Source organism: Protopterus annectens, chromosome 9.part0, assembly GCF_019279795.1.
Source record: "Protopterus annectens isolate FY-2018-M chromosome 9.part0, PAN1.0, whole genome shotgun sequence".
Classification (NCBI taxonomy): Eukaryota; Metazoa; Chordata; order Ceratodontiformes; family Protopteridae; genus Protopterus; species Protopterus annectens.
In genome coordinates, this window is record NC_056743.1 from 148,465,976 (window position 1) to 148,481,484 (window position 15,509).

Genomic DNA, 15,509 nt, shown 5'->3' on the forward strand with positions numbered 1-15,509 from the left:
AAAAGCAATTAGGAGTTTACAAATATAGGAAAAAGCAAAATGTCATTATGTAATAAATGATGAAGCTGTATTTTTGTGTGCCAGTTTTAGGACAATTTTGTAATACTTAGTAATAAAGCTTCTTTTCTTAGTTCCTGCTTTTTCATCTGGCACTACATCCAAATTTCTCTCATATAGATTGCTGTTTTTAACATTCTTCCGACGTCTTAATTTTTAATGCTTATTTCTGCCAAAGGATGCACACAATACAGTCTAACACTTGTGTGCCATTATTTGCATGTTATCCAGACTTGCAGGATAGAGGCTTAACAATCTTGTTATAAGTATCAAACATTAGATGGTGATCTATAATTATTCAGCAAAAGATGATCAAAGTTCAATTTTCCTTGGGTACAGTGTTGTTCTAGTTTGACTGCGGTGCCAGTAAGGCAAATGGGCAAGTTAAACAGTTATGATACAAAAATATAGTTCACTGAAAAGGAAATCTTCATAACAAAAGTTTGCTTATGGTTTGCTTACCTTGGTTCTACTGCCACACAATGCTTCTAAAAATCATGGAAACTGTTGGGAGTAATACAGATGATATAAAACAGAAACAGATGGAAAGAGGTAGCTTTTTTAGTAAAATAGTGACCTTTACTTTATATAAAGATTTTGTTTCATAATAGTGACAGTTCTACGTGATCTGACTTACATTTAGTTATTAATTCCTGAATTATTATATATTTATGCTTGCAATAAATGCAAATCCTTTTTTTAGCCTAGAATCATGAATGGATAGCAAAGTAAAAACATATCATTTAACTCTGAATTTTCAGAAACTTTGCTTTGCATATTTATGATGAAATCTTTGTTTTTACAGTCTTGCGTTATGTACAATAAGATCTCACCATTTGAGACACTGGTAGTGACAAAAGTGAACACTGTAAATATTTGGCTGAATTAAAGAGTTCAAGATCCGTGAAAGGATGGAGCAAATTTAGTTGTATCATGCTAAAATCACCAAAATATATCATTTTACTTCAAATGTTCTTAATGTTTTCTGGAATTCATGCTCCTAAATCCATCTAGTAAAAAGGAATTTTTACCCATTCAGAATTTCAAGGCTTGCTTGTGTGTCAGGTAAGCATTATGGTTTGTGATGCAGAGTGTGCATTAATTAAGGTGGCTAGCTCAATGATGTAGAATGATATAGCTCCAATTCTAACCCATGTTAAGGGGTCAGTTATCAGTCTTGGTGCTAGAGAAGACAGGTGGGGGGGGTGGCATGGCCTGCTCACTTCTCCTGGGGGTGGGTGGAGTTTGTGTGCACTCAGAGACACACAAGTGTGATGCTATCTTCCTCATGGAGACTGGAGAGGCCACTACTCCTGTTGTCAGGGGAGGGGTAGAACTGCTTGGATGATACTCCCCTGGTGAAGCTGCAGGGCTGCTTCAAAGTTACAACTCTTTGTGTAAATAAGAGGAAGTCCTCCACCACAAACCCATTGTAAATTTCCTCTCTAGTGCCCACTATGTGTGTGTATCATTATGGCTTGGGGTGAAAATAGAAGAAATCTTGAAACAACCCCTGTTGGCTGCTTGGATGGTGACCCCTCTCAGATGGCTGTCACTCAGTGAAGGGAATAAATGGTCTGATAGACCAAAAGAGAGTCTGATGATTATCAGTTAGTAGGGCTAACAGGGCAAAAAACTAATTTTCCTATCAAGAAAATAAACAACCAGGTAGCATACACTTACTGTACAAAGTACAGCAAATACATTATTTACAAAAACAAAAGTCAATGTTTTTCATATAAGGGAGTAGTGGCATGTCACAACTAAGAGAAAGATTTTTATTTTAAGTATTCTTGTAGAATGTCTTCTGCTATGTTGCTACAGGAATAATGTATCTAATGTGCTTTACTGTAGTTATTGTACCATTGAAATGAGATAGGAAGGTGTGAGTGGAAGAGATGAACACAGCAATATTATATCTGGGGAGAGACAGATGGTATTAGTGGTTTACTATTACTTGACAAAACTGCAATTAATTGAAATTAAATGGTTGAAGCAATCTGACTGAAAACCCATTTGACTGAAGCCTCATTTCACTGTGTCACAAATGACAGAAAAGTGTTGAAGTGGAGGAAGTAGTGTTGGTGGCATTTGTGAGGATATAATTTGATAGGAAAGTGAGTCTAGAAGAATATCTCTTGATTGGCAATGCTGGCCCTGTTATGTCACACCCCACATTTATAGATGTTGTCTTTGTGTGCCAATACTGATTCATTGTGTATGGTGTTTTTTCTGTATGGTTTGTGTATGGTGCCATTGGTTGTGCAGCTTTAGAGTGTGTGTGTGAGTGTGTGTGTCTGTGTGTGTGTGTGTGTGTGTGTGTGTGTGTGTGTGTGTGTGTGTGTGTGTGTGTGTGTGTGTGTGGTTCCCCTTCAAAACATCTAAAACTCCTAACATCCAAAATCAAAACATCGAGACCATAACATCTAAAACTCATAACATCGAATTTCATAACATTTAAAATGTATAATATGTGATAGTGTATCATCAAACGTGTAAATGTTATAGGTTAATCTGTTAATCTTGTGGTATCACTATGAGATGTTGTAGTTTTTATTTCTATAGTTATTTTTTATTTAATATAGGCCTTTATACTATTTATATAGTGTTTATTTTGCCACTCTGTATGTGTTTTTTAGGCCACATAGGTAAGTGATATAGACATTACGTGTACATTTTTATGGTGATCATGATACAGTGGGGTTAGGAAATTAACTTTTTCCCACTGTAGTGTGATCTCGAAGTTGGTATATTTAATTTACAGGGAGGCAGAGCCCCCCACATGAGGGGGGTGAAACGTAAAAACGTAGTAAAAAGTGTGTTTGTTAGTTTGTTGTTAGATGTGGAGGGGATGTTATTTTCATGTGATTTGTAGTGTTCAATGTTATGATGCACATTTTAGATGTTATGGGTTTTAGATGTTATGGTTTCAATGTTATGATTTTAGATGTTATGGGTTTTAAATGTGTTGTAGGGAAACCGTGTGTGTGTGTGTGTGTGTGTGTGTGTATACATATATACATATATATATATATATATATATATATATATATATATATATATTTTTTTTTTTTTTTTTTTTTCTTTAAGGGGTATGGTAGACAAAGCCCCCCCCCCCCCCCCCCACACACACACACACACACACTTTTGGTGCAATTTGGTGCAAAAAATATTGTTTTATGCTGTATTTTCTTATTCAGAATGTTTTTTTTGATTTGTGATTCAGTGAAATGAGGTTCCGGTCAAATGGGTTTTCAGTCAAATTGTTGCAACCGTTTGAATTTCATTCAATTGTAGTTCTGTCACATGTTAGTAAACTGGTATTGGAGGCACAGGACTTAATTTAAAAATAATGAAATGAAAGTGTGTAAAAGTAGCATTGAAGTAAAACAATACATATATTATATGAATGTAGTTTAGGATTAAGCAGCAATTACTGGGAAACTGTTAGAGAAATAAGAATGACAGTTTTCTTAGTCCCATGTATGTTATCAGTAATGGACTCTAAGTGACACCACATCCTAGACATGATAGTAAATTCAAGGCAATCAAAATCATGCAATAGGCTGACTGACACAGAAACAGGAATGACATTATACTCAGTCCCCGTGTGTGATATCAGTAATGGACACCACACCAGAAACATGCAGTACTAGGATCTAGGTGACCAAAGCCATGCTCCCTTAAAACTGACTAAATGTAGGCAGCTTCAATGGATGAACAGAAGTATGTTCTACTTACAAGAAATGGTTTTGCTGAATGTCATGTTAACTACCTTCAGACTAGTGAAAAGGATGTAAAGCAGGTTATTAATGGAACAGCTGATGACCATACACAGTATTTCCAACATATCTTGTTTTTAGTTAACCAGGTTTCATTGTGGAGATGTTTACATGCACAAGTAGGCAAACTGTTAACCACCGAAGCAAGTGTGAGTGATAAAATGGTCAAAATTGTAATTAAAATGGAGTAGCAATGACAGACAAGGTACAGGTAAAAGGAATGTCAGAGAAAAAACCCACAATTCCCAAACCAAAACAATCTTCTAAAAGTTGAGATACAGGGAAGTGGACTATCCCAAATCCTGCATCTGGGACCTAATACATCATGAAATATGTAAAGGGGGAAACTTTGGGGATGAAAACTATGGGGGTGTTATGTTTATGGATAAGGTTGGAATAAGTAAAAATGCAGAGAAATTCTATTGTATTGCAATGAAGATGTAAATGTCAGGAATTATTGCTACATGTACTGTGGCAAATTTCTTGTACAATATAGAAGACCAGAGTGAAAATGTTTATGTCTATGTCAAATGGTATCATGGAAAAGCTTTGTTACATATACAACAATAAAATGGTAAATCTTAAAAAAATGTTTACATGCAAAAGTACACTGGATAAAGTAGAGTTTGGTTTCTAGTGAGAAGTATCACATAGGTTCATAGGTAAGTACTAGGCTATCTGCCCAAGGGCATTTATAAGCCTAGCCAGAATGTGTTGGCTTTCGCCAACCCCTTAGATTAGTTCCCTGTGTCCCTGTCCAGCAGAGCCATTAGTTCCCTGCGCCACTGTCCAGCAGAGCCACTACAGTGATCCCCGGGGTAAATTTTCTGTTTCCCATCCACCCGTCAAGGTTTCTCTTGAAGAATGTTAGTGAGGGGCTCTGTCTGATATATATTGGAATCCTGTTCCAAAGCATGGAGAGTCTCTTGGATAGGACTCTATCCCTCCAGCATGTCTTATTTATCGTTGTGGTGAGGTTTATATCTCTAGCGCATGTGGCTCTCCGGGATTTGTTTTTTTTTAGGTAGACCATGTCCATCAATTCTGGGTTGGACATGGCCTTGTATGTCAGGCAGAGATCATCTCTGAGTAAGTGGTATGCATCCGAGTACAGCTGGAGTTTCTTGAGTCGGGCTGCACAGGGCATCTGTTTGAGGCCAGTAATCCTCTTGGTGAGGTATTTTTGTGGTCATTCCAGCTGTTGCAGGTTTCTTGTAAGGTACATCCCAAATGGGGTTTTGTATTCTATGATGAGTCTATTGAGTGATGAGTAGAGAGGCAATTTAGCCTCTTTTGTTCTAGATGCAAACCCATTTGTGATTAGGTGGGCCACATAGAAGGATTTTCTAACCACCTTGGCAATATAATTATCAAAGGAGAGATTACTATCTACTTGGGTCCCCAGATCCCTTATTACATTTTTTGTATTTAGGGGACTACCACCTATGTGGTAGTTCATGAGTAATTTGTTTTTTCCAAAGGGGATGACTATGCAGTTTTTGGCATTTAGTTTGAGGCCATGATTTTGACACCAGGTATCCATTTCAGTGAGACCCTTCTGGAGGGGGTCTGTATCAGCTGGGGAATCAATTATGGCCACTAGTTTGCAGTCGTCTGCGAACTTGGTCAGCCATAGTCCTCCTATGCTTGCCTGTACCACTGAGAAGTATATACCAAACAGGAGGGGTCCTAGGACTGAACCCTGGGGGACGCCACTTGTAACCGGTTTAGAGTTGGACATAGAGTCCGCAACTCTCACCATGTGGGTTCTATCCATGAGCCAGCTGACAACCCATCTCGTGACATAGGGGTTTATGTTCAAGCTGGTGAGCTTGTCTATAATACTAGAATGGGGAATGGTGTTGAAAGCCTTTGTGAGGTCTAGGTAGGCTGTGTGGACCTCCTTTCCTTTGTCTAATGCCTTGGTAACTGTCTCAAAGAAGTCCACCAGGTTTAGGAGGCATGATCTGTCCTTCACAAAGCCAAACTGGGTAGGGTCCAAGGTTTGGAGGTTCCCAATGTCTCTGTTAATAAGTTCATGATGATGCGTTCCATAGCCTTGCAGGCCAGGCTAGTCAGGATTATAGGGCAATAGTTCCCGGGGTCCATTGTGGCTTCACCTTTGTGGAGTGGGATAACTGTTGCTGTGCACCATTCTGTGGGTACATAGTCTGTAGAGAGGCTGAGTTTGAAAAGTGTGTTTAGGTGAGGGGTTAGTTAATTTTGGAGCTCTTGTAAGACACAGCCTGGGACACAGTCCGGTCCCATTGAAGCTGTGTTTCGGCTCTGGATAGGGCTGTTTTAACCTGTGTATCGGTGATTGACGGGGCCCTACATTCTTCTGGTATGGTTATCGGCCCTTTAGGGGGTGAGAGGGGGGTGAAGTTTGCACTAAACCTGTCTGCCAAAATGTTGGTGATATCAGTCGATTCAGCGTATTTTGTGCCACTCTGCACTAACTCAGAGCAGTTCTGAGAGTTTCCACTTAGGATATTGACATAGCTAAAGAATGCTTTGTGGTTATCTTTGGAGTCATTGGCAGTTTTTCTTTTGAAACTAGCCTTGGATGATTTAATGAGGGATTGTAGTTTCTTGCTGATACTGATCAGGTATGTCTTTCCTTCATGGGATTTTACTCTTTTTTTGCACTAGTTTCCTCCTTCTGTTGTATAGCTTGTTTATGGCAGGGGTCCACCAGACTGGTTTCCTTTTCTTGGAGGAGTGGTTCTTGGTTTTATTTGGGATAGCATGATCCATGCATTCCTGCAGATTCTCATAGAGTGCCTTTGTAAAGGTTTCAGCAGCTTGGACAGCATTGTCCTTTAGCATGGGGGCTGTGAACCTTTCCTCCTCGGTCTTAAGTAACATGAAGTTTGCTTTTGAAAAGTTTTTCACAGTGGTTTCCTTGATTGGGGGTGAGGGCGGAATGTGGATATCCAGAGTAATTAGTCTATGGTCTGATCTAACCAGCGAGGGGTTGACCTCCGCGGTGTGGAACACCGGTCGCCCATGTTGGTGATGACCAGGTCCAATATGCTGTTCCCTCTGGTGGGGGTGTTGACTAGTTGATCTAGAGCATTCGAGTTTATAAATGCTAGGAAGTGTTGAACAAGGGAGTTAGTACTTGAGGAGTTCTCCCAGTTTATGTTTGGGTAATTGAAATCACCCAGTATTAAGGTGTTTGGTAGGACCTTCATATTTCCCAGTGTCCCCAGAAATGCGGAATGGGGGTCCTGGGTCATGGTGGGTGATCTGTAGCAAGCTACAATTTGGATTGTAGTTTTGCCCATTGTTAGTTGCACATGGATGATCTCTGATGCATTGTGCTGCACCATTAACATAGAGGTGTGGATATCCTTGAGGAATATGGATACACCCCCGCCTTTTCTGTTTCGGTCCTGGTTCTGTGGCCGAAAGGTATGGTATGAGTTATAGCCTAGTAGTGCTGGGGTGCTCTCAGGAGCCTTAAACCAGGTTTCTGTTACTGCACAGATGTCGATGTTCTCCATACTGAGAAGTGCCTCAAGTGCGTGCATTTTGAGGTTCAGACTTCAGCCGTTGTGTAGCAGTACCCTCAGTTTTTGGTTACTTGTGCTATTTATGGTGGTGGGTTTGTCTTTTGAGCCTTGCCTAAAAAGGCACTATGGGGGCGGCAAGAGCCTTGGCCAGTATTCAAAAGCCTAAGGGTGACATGTGCAAGCCATCTCTTGTGAAGCAATGTGGCTTGTCAGGCATGTCATCCCAGGCGGATAGATACTGGATCCCTTTTGAATGACACCAGAAACTTAGCCAATTGTTGAAATTGATAATTTTTTCTTTATACTGTGGCATCATTCTTGGTGAGAGCAGGAGGTCAGGGTCATACTAGCCTGGGCTACATGATCAGAGAGCTCTTCCATGTCTCTTTTCATGTAGTCCAGGGAGGTACATCTCAGGTCATTCACACCAACATGGACAATGACAGAGTTGTATTTGTACTTGTTCTGGACTGACCTGAGTGCTTGTGTTATGTGGCGGATCCTGGCTTCAGACAGACAGCTAACTGTAACCTTCTCCTTGTCCAGCCTAGTTAGTTGAACATCAGTGTGCCTGACTATAGAGTCACCTATTACTAGTGTTTTGGGTATGTTATTTTGCCTTAAGGGCTGTGATTGCATGGCACACTGATTATGTGAATTATTTGTTTCATGGTTGGTGATGGGGTGTGGAGGTTGCTTGGATGTCTGCTTTGGAGGTCTCGGTTTCTTTTGCAGATTTTTATTTAGAGCCTCCAAGTATGTTTTCATGTATTCCTGTGTGTTATTTGCCAGTGCTGGTTTATTAGGTCTATGTGAGACTGGTGGTATGTTGCAAGTATTACCCTTCTCCTCTTGACTGTCAGTTTTAGACTTGGGTTGAGAGAGCTTTGCCTTCAGTTTGGCTGTATAATTGCATCTCTCACATATATTAGTGTTTAGTGGTAGGAGGAGAGGGTTGTCTGTGTACATGAGGCAATTGCAACATTGCCTCAAAATGCCCAGCTTCACCAGTTGGACTGGAGAGTACACTGGAAACTGCCCTTTGGACATGCCTGAATAGGTAGAGTAAGCTGTTTTTCTGATTGGCTGGTGGGGACAAATAGAGAGTCTTGTCCTTCTGGACAGTATAGGGGGGTCTAGTGCTAGGGTTAATTAGTGCTTGCTATGAGTTTTAAGCAAGTTTTTGACTATGCAATGAATGGTTTGAGTGCTAAAGTTGAAGGTTTGTCTAGTTCCAAGGGAAAAATTGAAGAGTAGACTTCGTGGAGCCGAGGATAGTTTACCTCTAGCTAACTGGCACTGCCCAGTGCACAAAACTGCGCAAATGCACTTTTTATAACAGGGAAGTGAAAGAGATAGAAATTAGCCCAAAATGGCCAATAAACGACTAACTTTTGGGCTGAAACCACTCCTCCAGGGACAGATAGGCTGCTCAAAGCTCCCCTCTCTCACAGGTGAACAAACTTCCTTCTATCCAAGTAAGGTATGGGCAACACAGAAACTTGTAACACAGCCCTGGATTTAGCAATAACCTGAAAACTGGACTATACTAGTTCAGAAAGGCAGGAAACAAGTATATATTTTTGTTTTTTTTCCCAGAAAATAGAGCAGATACAACACTTTAAATGCACAGAAAAGGCTATCACACTTTAGTGTGTAGCCAACAACAGTTGAACAGATTATTTAAACACAAAAACAACTTAATTCAAGTGCAGGCAGCAAATAAGTACAATATGTAGCAATAACAAACTTTTTAAATCACAGAAACACTAAAACAACTGGCGTTTTAGGCGAAATTAGTTTAAGACAGCAAGAAAAGCAGAAAAATGATACTTAATCACTCTAAAGTCTCTGTTTTGTCTCTCATCTGCTGTAGACTCTGCAGAACACCTGGAAGGCAATTGCTGAGCGAAATACAAGCGCAAAAACTGCACAAATGTGGTTTTTATAGCAGGGAAGTGAAAGAGATAGAAATTAGCCCAAAATGGCCAATAAACTACTAACTTTTGGGCTGAAACCACTGCTCCAGGGACAGATAGGCTGCTCAAAGCTCCCCTCTCTCACAGGTGAACAAACTTCCTTCTATCCAAGTAAGGTATGGGCAACACAGAAACTTGTAACACAGCCCTGGATTCAGCAGTGACCTAAAAACTGGACTATACTAGTTCAGAAAGGTGGGAAACAAGTATATATATATATATATATATATATATATATATATATATATTTTTTTTTTTTTTTTTTTTTTCAGAAAATAGGGCAGATACAATCAAAACAACACTTTACCCAATTAACCAGTTAAAAAGCACAAAACTGAGCCATGTTCCAGCAGTTTTAAATCAGACAAGTTCCACAGCGGAACTCCGGTCCACTAATGATTGGTAGTTGATTTTTACATGCCAAGTTACTAGCCCTGATGCACAACCTTCAACGACGGTACGCCCATTCACGCATGTCTCCACGCAGAAGACGCTCTAGCTGAGAATCAAACCGGACAGCATCTTACTGTGAGGCAACAACGCTACTGCAGCACCACCACCGCGGGAACTTGCTTACTTATGTAATCTCTGTAAATAGTCTGTTTGTAATATGTAATGCTGGTATTATGTAATGCTGTATCTGCTTACCCTTGGAGCTTTTCTCCCCGGGCCTCCGCTGAAAATGGACATGCATCCAGTCGGACTATCCCAGTCAACAAATGTAAAATAAATAAAATAAAATAATTGCACACTTCTGCCACTAGGGTACAGAGACACCCTCTCCAAAAAAGATGGCCTGGATCAGTGCACAAGTTATGCAAACAAATCTAGATCCAGCAGGCCTGAATCTAGTCTATGCTACAGCAAACAAGATGTACTGATTTCAGAAAGAAACAGTTCAAGTAAGCATGCTCAATAAGCCTTTAACCAGAAATTCCCAGCTCAGAAGGGCAGAGTCTAGCCTCTCCTCCCACAAGAGTGCAGACCACAAACCTTCTTAATGTAGAATAACTGGCCTGAAGCCCAAGTGCTTAACCCAGAACTAATACACTTTTAGAATAACAGACACTGAGCCTTCAATCAGCAATTCCCAACTTAGAAGGATGTACACTACCTGTCCTGCCACAACAGTGCAGACCACAAACCTTAATGTAGAATAACTGGCCTGAAGCCCAAGTGCTTAACCCAGAACTAATACACTTTTAGAATAACAGACACTGAGCCTTTAATCAGCAATTTCCAACTTAGAAGGATGAAAGCTACCTGTCCTGCCACAACAGTGCAGCCGACAAACCTTCTTAATGTAAAACAGCCTGCATGAAGCCCAATTGCTAAAACCAAAAGCCTTAGAATAACAGTTAAAATTTAATCAGACTACTAACAAGCAGTAATAAAGGCAGCAGAATAAATTCAACTGAGAACTTTTAAGAAGAGCAAACGTAAAATAAGGTAATAAAGTAGGAAGAAACAAATACAGTAAAGCAGATGAAGTGCATTTTTTTTTGTGGAGAGGGAGGAAATAGAGCAGATTAAGATACTATAAGGGAATGTCCTTCCCAAGTGCTCTCTCTGTACACAGCAGAGGAGATGGGACTGGTGGGAGTATCTGAAATCATAATATGATCTCACTGTACTCAGTTGAGTGAGCAAATGAGATGGGTCCAGGAGAAGTGTCCAAAAACAGATTTACTGCAGTGGCGGGCAATTCCAAAGCCACCAAGATTAACACCACAATAGGAAAAAGGGAGGTGGGGGGTGAGGAACTAACTGCAGATAGACAGAGCCACACAATATTTACTGAATCAAATCTTTCTTAAATAAGTGCAGAGAAAAGTATACTTAAATCAGCTTGTGTCCAGTTGATATATGCAGACAAGTCTCAGTAGCCAGCATCTCTGATTAGAAATAATTACATGACTAACAGAGATCTACAGAGATGAGGCATAAAGGATAACAAGTATGTATGCAGCAGGCATGTAGTAAACTGCATTGAATCAGTACTTCTGGATTAGAAATAGAACAAATAAATGCGCCAAATCAAAGGGAAGGAGAAAGTGTTGCTTTAGATGGCAATTATTTAAGCATGCACAAGGAAAGTCAGGTCTTAGCTTAATATGCAACACAAATATTTCACAAGGCAGCTCTTAGCCTACTGTACAGCCCACATACTTCACATAGGGTGCACATTCTGTTCTGTCATCTGATAGCATTTTATCACTGAACAAGCTTAACTGGAGTATATATAATTTAGGAAGAGTCCCTTTTTTACTACCTATCTCTACAATATTCCAAAGTATTTCTGGGGCTTTTCCTTCAAGTCTTCAAAAAAGCTAGACAAGGAGGCTGGCATATATCTGTTCGTGCATTGTACAAAGTCAGTGCCAATTATATTGCACACTACATTAACAATGCAAATTATAATTATTGGTGTCACAGTTATAAATCTTTGCATAATTACAGCTATAATATGTATTGGGTTAGAAGCCACAAAGTATTAAGAGGGTTTTCCTTGATCTGTCCTTAAGTAAACCAAAATGTCAGAGGAATGGTTCTGTCTGGACTCCATCATTTGAGAATCTTATGAGCAGTAGATAGTTAACTGTTTCAAATACCTTTGACAAGTGCATGAATAGGTATGTAATGTATTTAGATATGGGGTCACTGACTTTTATAAAAGCTAACTTCTCCATGGCCTGTCTTGAAACCATACTGTGTACCTGGAAGAAATAATAAATGACTTCAAACAGTAGAGTGTTATTTCAGAAATGCCTTTGCTAGGACTGTTGCTACATGACTGGGGAAAAGACTAGAACATAGCTTTGTGCAGAGTCTTCTCACCTTACTGTTTGTAGTGGTAAACAGAGGCTATTCTGCTCTTTCAAGACAGTGGAGATTTTGTTCTCTCTTAGGTTCTAACTAACAGAAAGTCAGACCAGTTTGGCTTTAAGGTAAGAAGAATTTGATTAGCAAGCTATCAGTTGCTAGTGACCTGGATTATCCTGGATTAATCCTTCACTTACTTATTGGAAAATGATAGTAGAGAGTTGGTGGGGGGGACACAGATTCAATTTTTAACCAATTGTTAACCATTGGGTTTGTGACAGAGTACAGAGATGACAAACACTGTGGTTAGTTTAACAACAATGATGTAAGGACTGCCACAGAATGCTTTGGCAGTCTATCACAGTACAGAATGAGAAAGGGCAGATGACATGATTGGAGGGTGTGAGTTCAGGGCGCTTGTTAATCCCTGCTCATAATTGGGTTGGAATAAGTAAACAAATTGGATAATTGATGTTTTATGTCATTGTGTGAATTATATATAATGAATTTAGTTGTAAGTTATTTGTTCTGATGAAGTTTTTGGATTAAGGGGGTTGGGAGAGTGGCTTAATGGTTAAGGTGTTTGCCTTACAAACACAAGGTGCAGGGTTTGAGTCTCACAAGGGATAATTGGCTAGGCTTAAAATAGCTTGCAAGGGCAGTTAGCTAAGTACTAAACTATGAACCTATGAACCTATAAAAAGAACAAAAGCACTAAACTTTTATTTGTGTCTGAGTGACTGTTTTGTTGTGTGGGCATTTTTTGCTATCAAGTTTTGTTGTGCCCTTCCATTTGGTTTTTAGTGTTTAGTTACTTCAGAGTTACTTTACAGTCTGTACTGGATGAGCTCTGTACAATGGAGGCATAGTTATTTTTCACATTTATAGATGTTGTCCACATGTTTCCTAAGGATCTGTATTACAGAAGGTCAACAAAGCAGCCTGTCTTTGTGAAAATCTGCACAATTTTGTTCCTAGCTAGCTTATGCTTTGTTTTGTGTGTGACTTTGGATGATAATTCATTCAATTTGGCCACTGTACTGCATTAGTTGCTAAGTCATTTCATGTTAGAGATGACAACCGCATAATTGTGGCTGCAAATGTCTTGCTTGTTAGAGATGGTCATTACATGGCTTTGGTCTCTAAGTCCTTGACTGCCAGAGCTGATTGTAATATTTGCTACTAATTCCCTACTTGTCAGAGTCAGCCACTGTGTCATGTTGGCTGCTAAGTCTTTGCTTGTCACAGTTGCTACTGTGTGGCATTAGTTGTCAGGCTTAGTATATGCTGAGGCACATATTTTGTTAAGCTGGTGAAGCACAAATGTTCTTTTGAAATATCTCATCACCTCATTAGTTTGGGAGTGTAGTTAGAATGTAGCAGACAGTAGACATTAGGCTATGTCACATTTTTAGGACTGAGGGTTCTAACAGCAGTAGATTTTTGTTAACTGAATGGAGCAAATCAATTACAGTGAAAACTATAGAGATATTATTTAGGTGGTCAGAAAAAAAATGCCTGTATATCTGAAGTTGTTTGAAGCACACTGATTACTCTCCAGTGTAGAATCCAATTTATTTTTGTATTCCTTTGTCATCCATATTGACAAAAATAATATCTAAATACAGATGTATGTGTTACATTTTCCTTCGTTTCCCTACATGTGATTAATGGCCAACTGTCGAAACAAAACTGGTTGATTTGCCTTTCAGTCATGGATACTGCTGTCTGTGTGAGAGTACCTGTGCACTGTCTGGGGAGCTCCTCATTTCCTTTTTGTTGTGCAACAATTGAGTTAGTATTATAAGTTTTGGAGGCGTGGGAAAATTGCCCCCAACATGGGGGTGCAGAACTTGCCCCCTGTAAAAACAGTTAAGTTGTTCTGCATGGGCAGTTTGTGGTCTTGAGCAGTAGCAACTGGGGGGTAATCATTTGTTGAGTCTTCTTAGGAGAAGCATTTTTCTTATCTATCTGAGTTTTGTGTTTGTTTCCCACATTTGTTGAAATCCCTCACAACAGGTTTGATTAAATATTTTGCATATCCATGTCACAGTATGATCCAGAAGGATCTGGGCACATTTTGGTCAGTGATATGAAAAATCACAGTTTTAACTATTCAATGGCTCCTACCACTAGAGTTATTAATACACTTTCTTTCTGTTTCTTCTGATAGTTGAGTGTTGTCACTGAAACAAATTTAGTACATCGAGACAAAAACAGCAACTTTTCCAGCCCTTTTCTTGAGATTATCTATCTGTTGTAGTGTATATCCATCTATATGTATCTTATTGTCTTATTGCCAGAGGTAAATAAGTTAAAGATACGTTTCAGAAAGAAATTATATGCATTGTCTCATACTTTAACCTTTGCAACTTATATATGAAGAATTTACAAATCTATCCAGCCATAACTCCTTTTTCCCATTTTTTACATATAGGGACAAGGTGCACTTTAATAATGGTAATCGTCTAGAGTCAATATTCACATTGTCAGGTGGCTAGCCTTGATGTGGTCATAAAGAATTTACAAATACTACATGCAATCCTTTCTGAGAAGTTCAAAGTGAACCATATGAATAGGTCAGATGATGTTTACAAGCCCAGTACTAGGTTTTAAATCATTGTATATTAGTGTAAATATCTCCGGACATTTTGTTTAGATGCTGGTGGTATAACATATATTTGAAACATCAGCAACACAGTAGTAGCAATTATTTTGTTTTAAATAGTATGTGTACAAAAATGTCATGTTGTATGATCTGTTTGTGTTGTATAACATTGTCATAGCAGTATCAGATTACAAAAATACAAGACAACTATGAATATTGGCATGAACTGCAGCAGCTACAGAATTTCAGTCATTTATTAATTTTAGGCTGTGGAAGTATTTTAATGACGGGTCTATTACAGGTGTCTTAAATTGAGTACATCCATATCTGTAATTGTATGTACCAGCATGATGTTTATTTTTAAAACTGCATGGAAATTTGGTCTGAATATGAAACACTGTCTAGTTTGCTTACTGAAAGGCTCAAAAGTGTCCATGTCAGTAAAATTACAAACTCTTTGATTAAATGCTTCATTTATGTATATAAATACAGCAGAAATCTTAATAAAGACTCACCAGTTGTGCGGCCAGATGCATACAAAGACAGGACCGCCTGAATGGCTACATACATCGCAGGTACATTGAAGGTTTCAAACATAATCTGAAAAAATCATATAGACAGCACAACCAAAAGTAAGTATAGCAACATATGGAAGTAAGCATTCCTCTTTCCTGTATCAATCACTATCTTCAATCTACACTCATCCACCTTTTGTTCTAAGGATGGAAAGTTTGAAAATTTG

At 39.1% G+C, this 15,509-nt stretch overlaps 1 protein-coding gene across 3 annotated transcripts in view; it reads right to left on the bottom strand.

Annotated features, from left to right (window-relative positions):
• The window catches only part of LOC122811089 (actin, aortic smooth muscle-like), a 534,944-nt gene that overhangs the window by 388,820 nt on the left and 130,615 nt on the right, over nucleotides 1-15,509 (bottom strand). For all 3 annotated transcript variants that reach the window (XM_044082666.1, XM_044082668.1, XM_044082667.1), the window contains exon 5: nucleotides 15,283-15,367. In XM_044082666.1, the coding sequence (XP_043938601.1) occupies nucleotides 15,283-15,367 (85 nt within the window). The remainder of the gene's footprint in view (nucleotides 1-15,282; nucleotides 15,368-15,509) is intronic.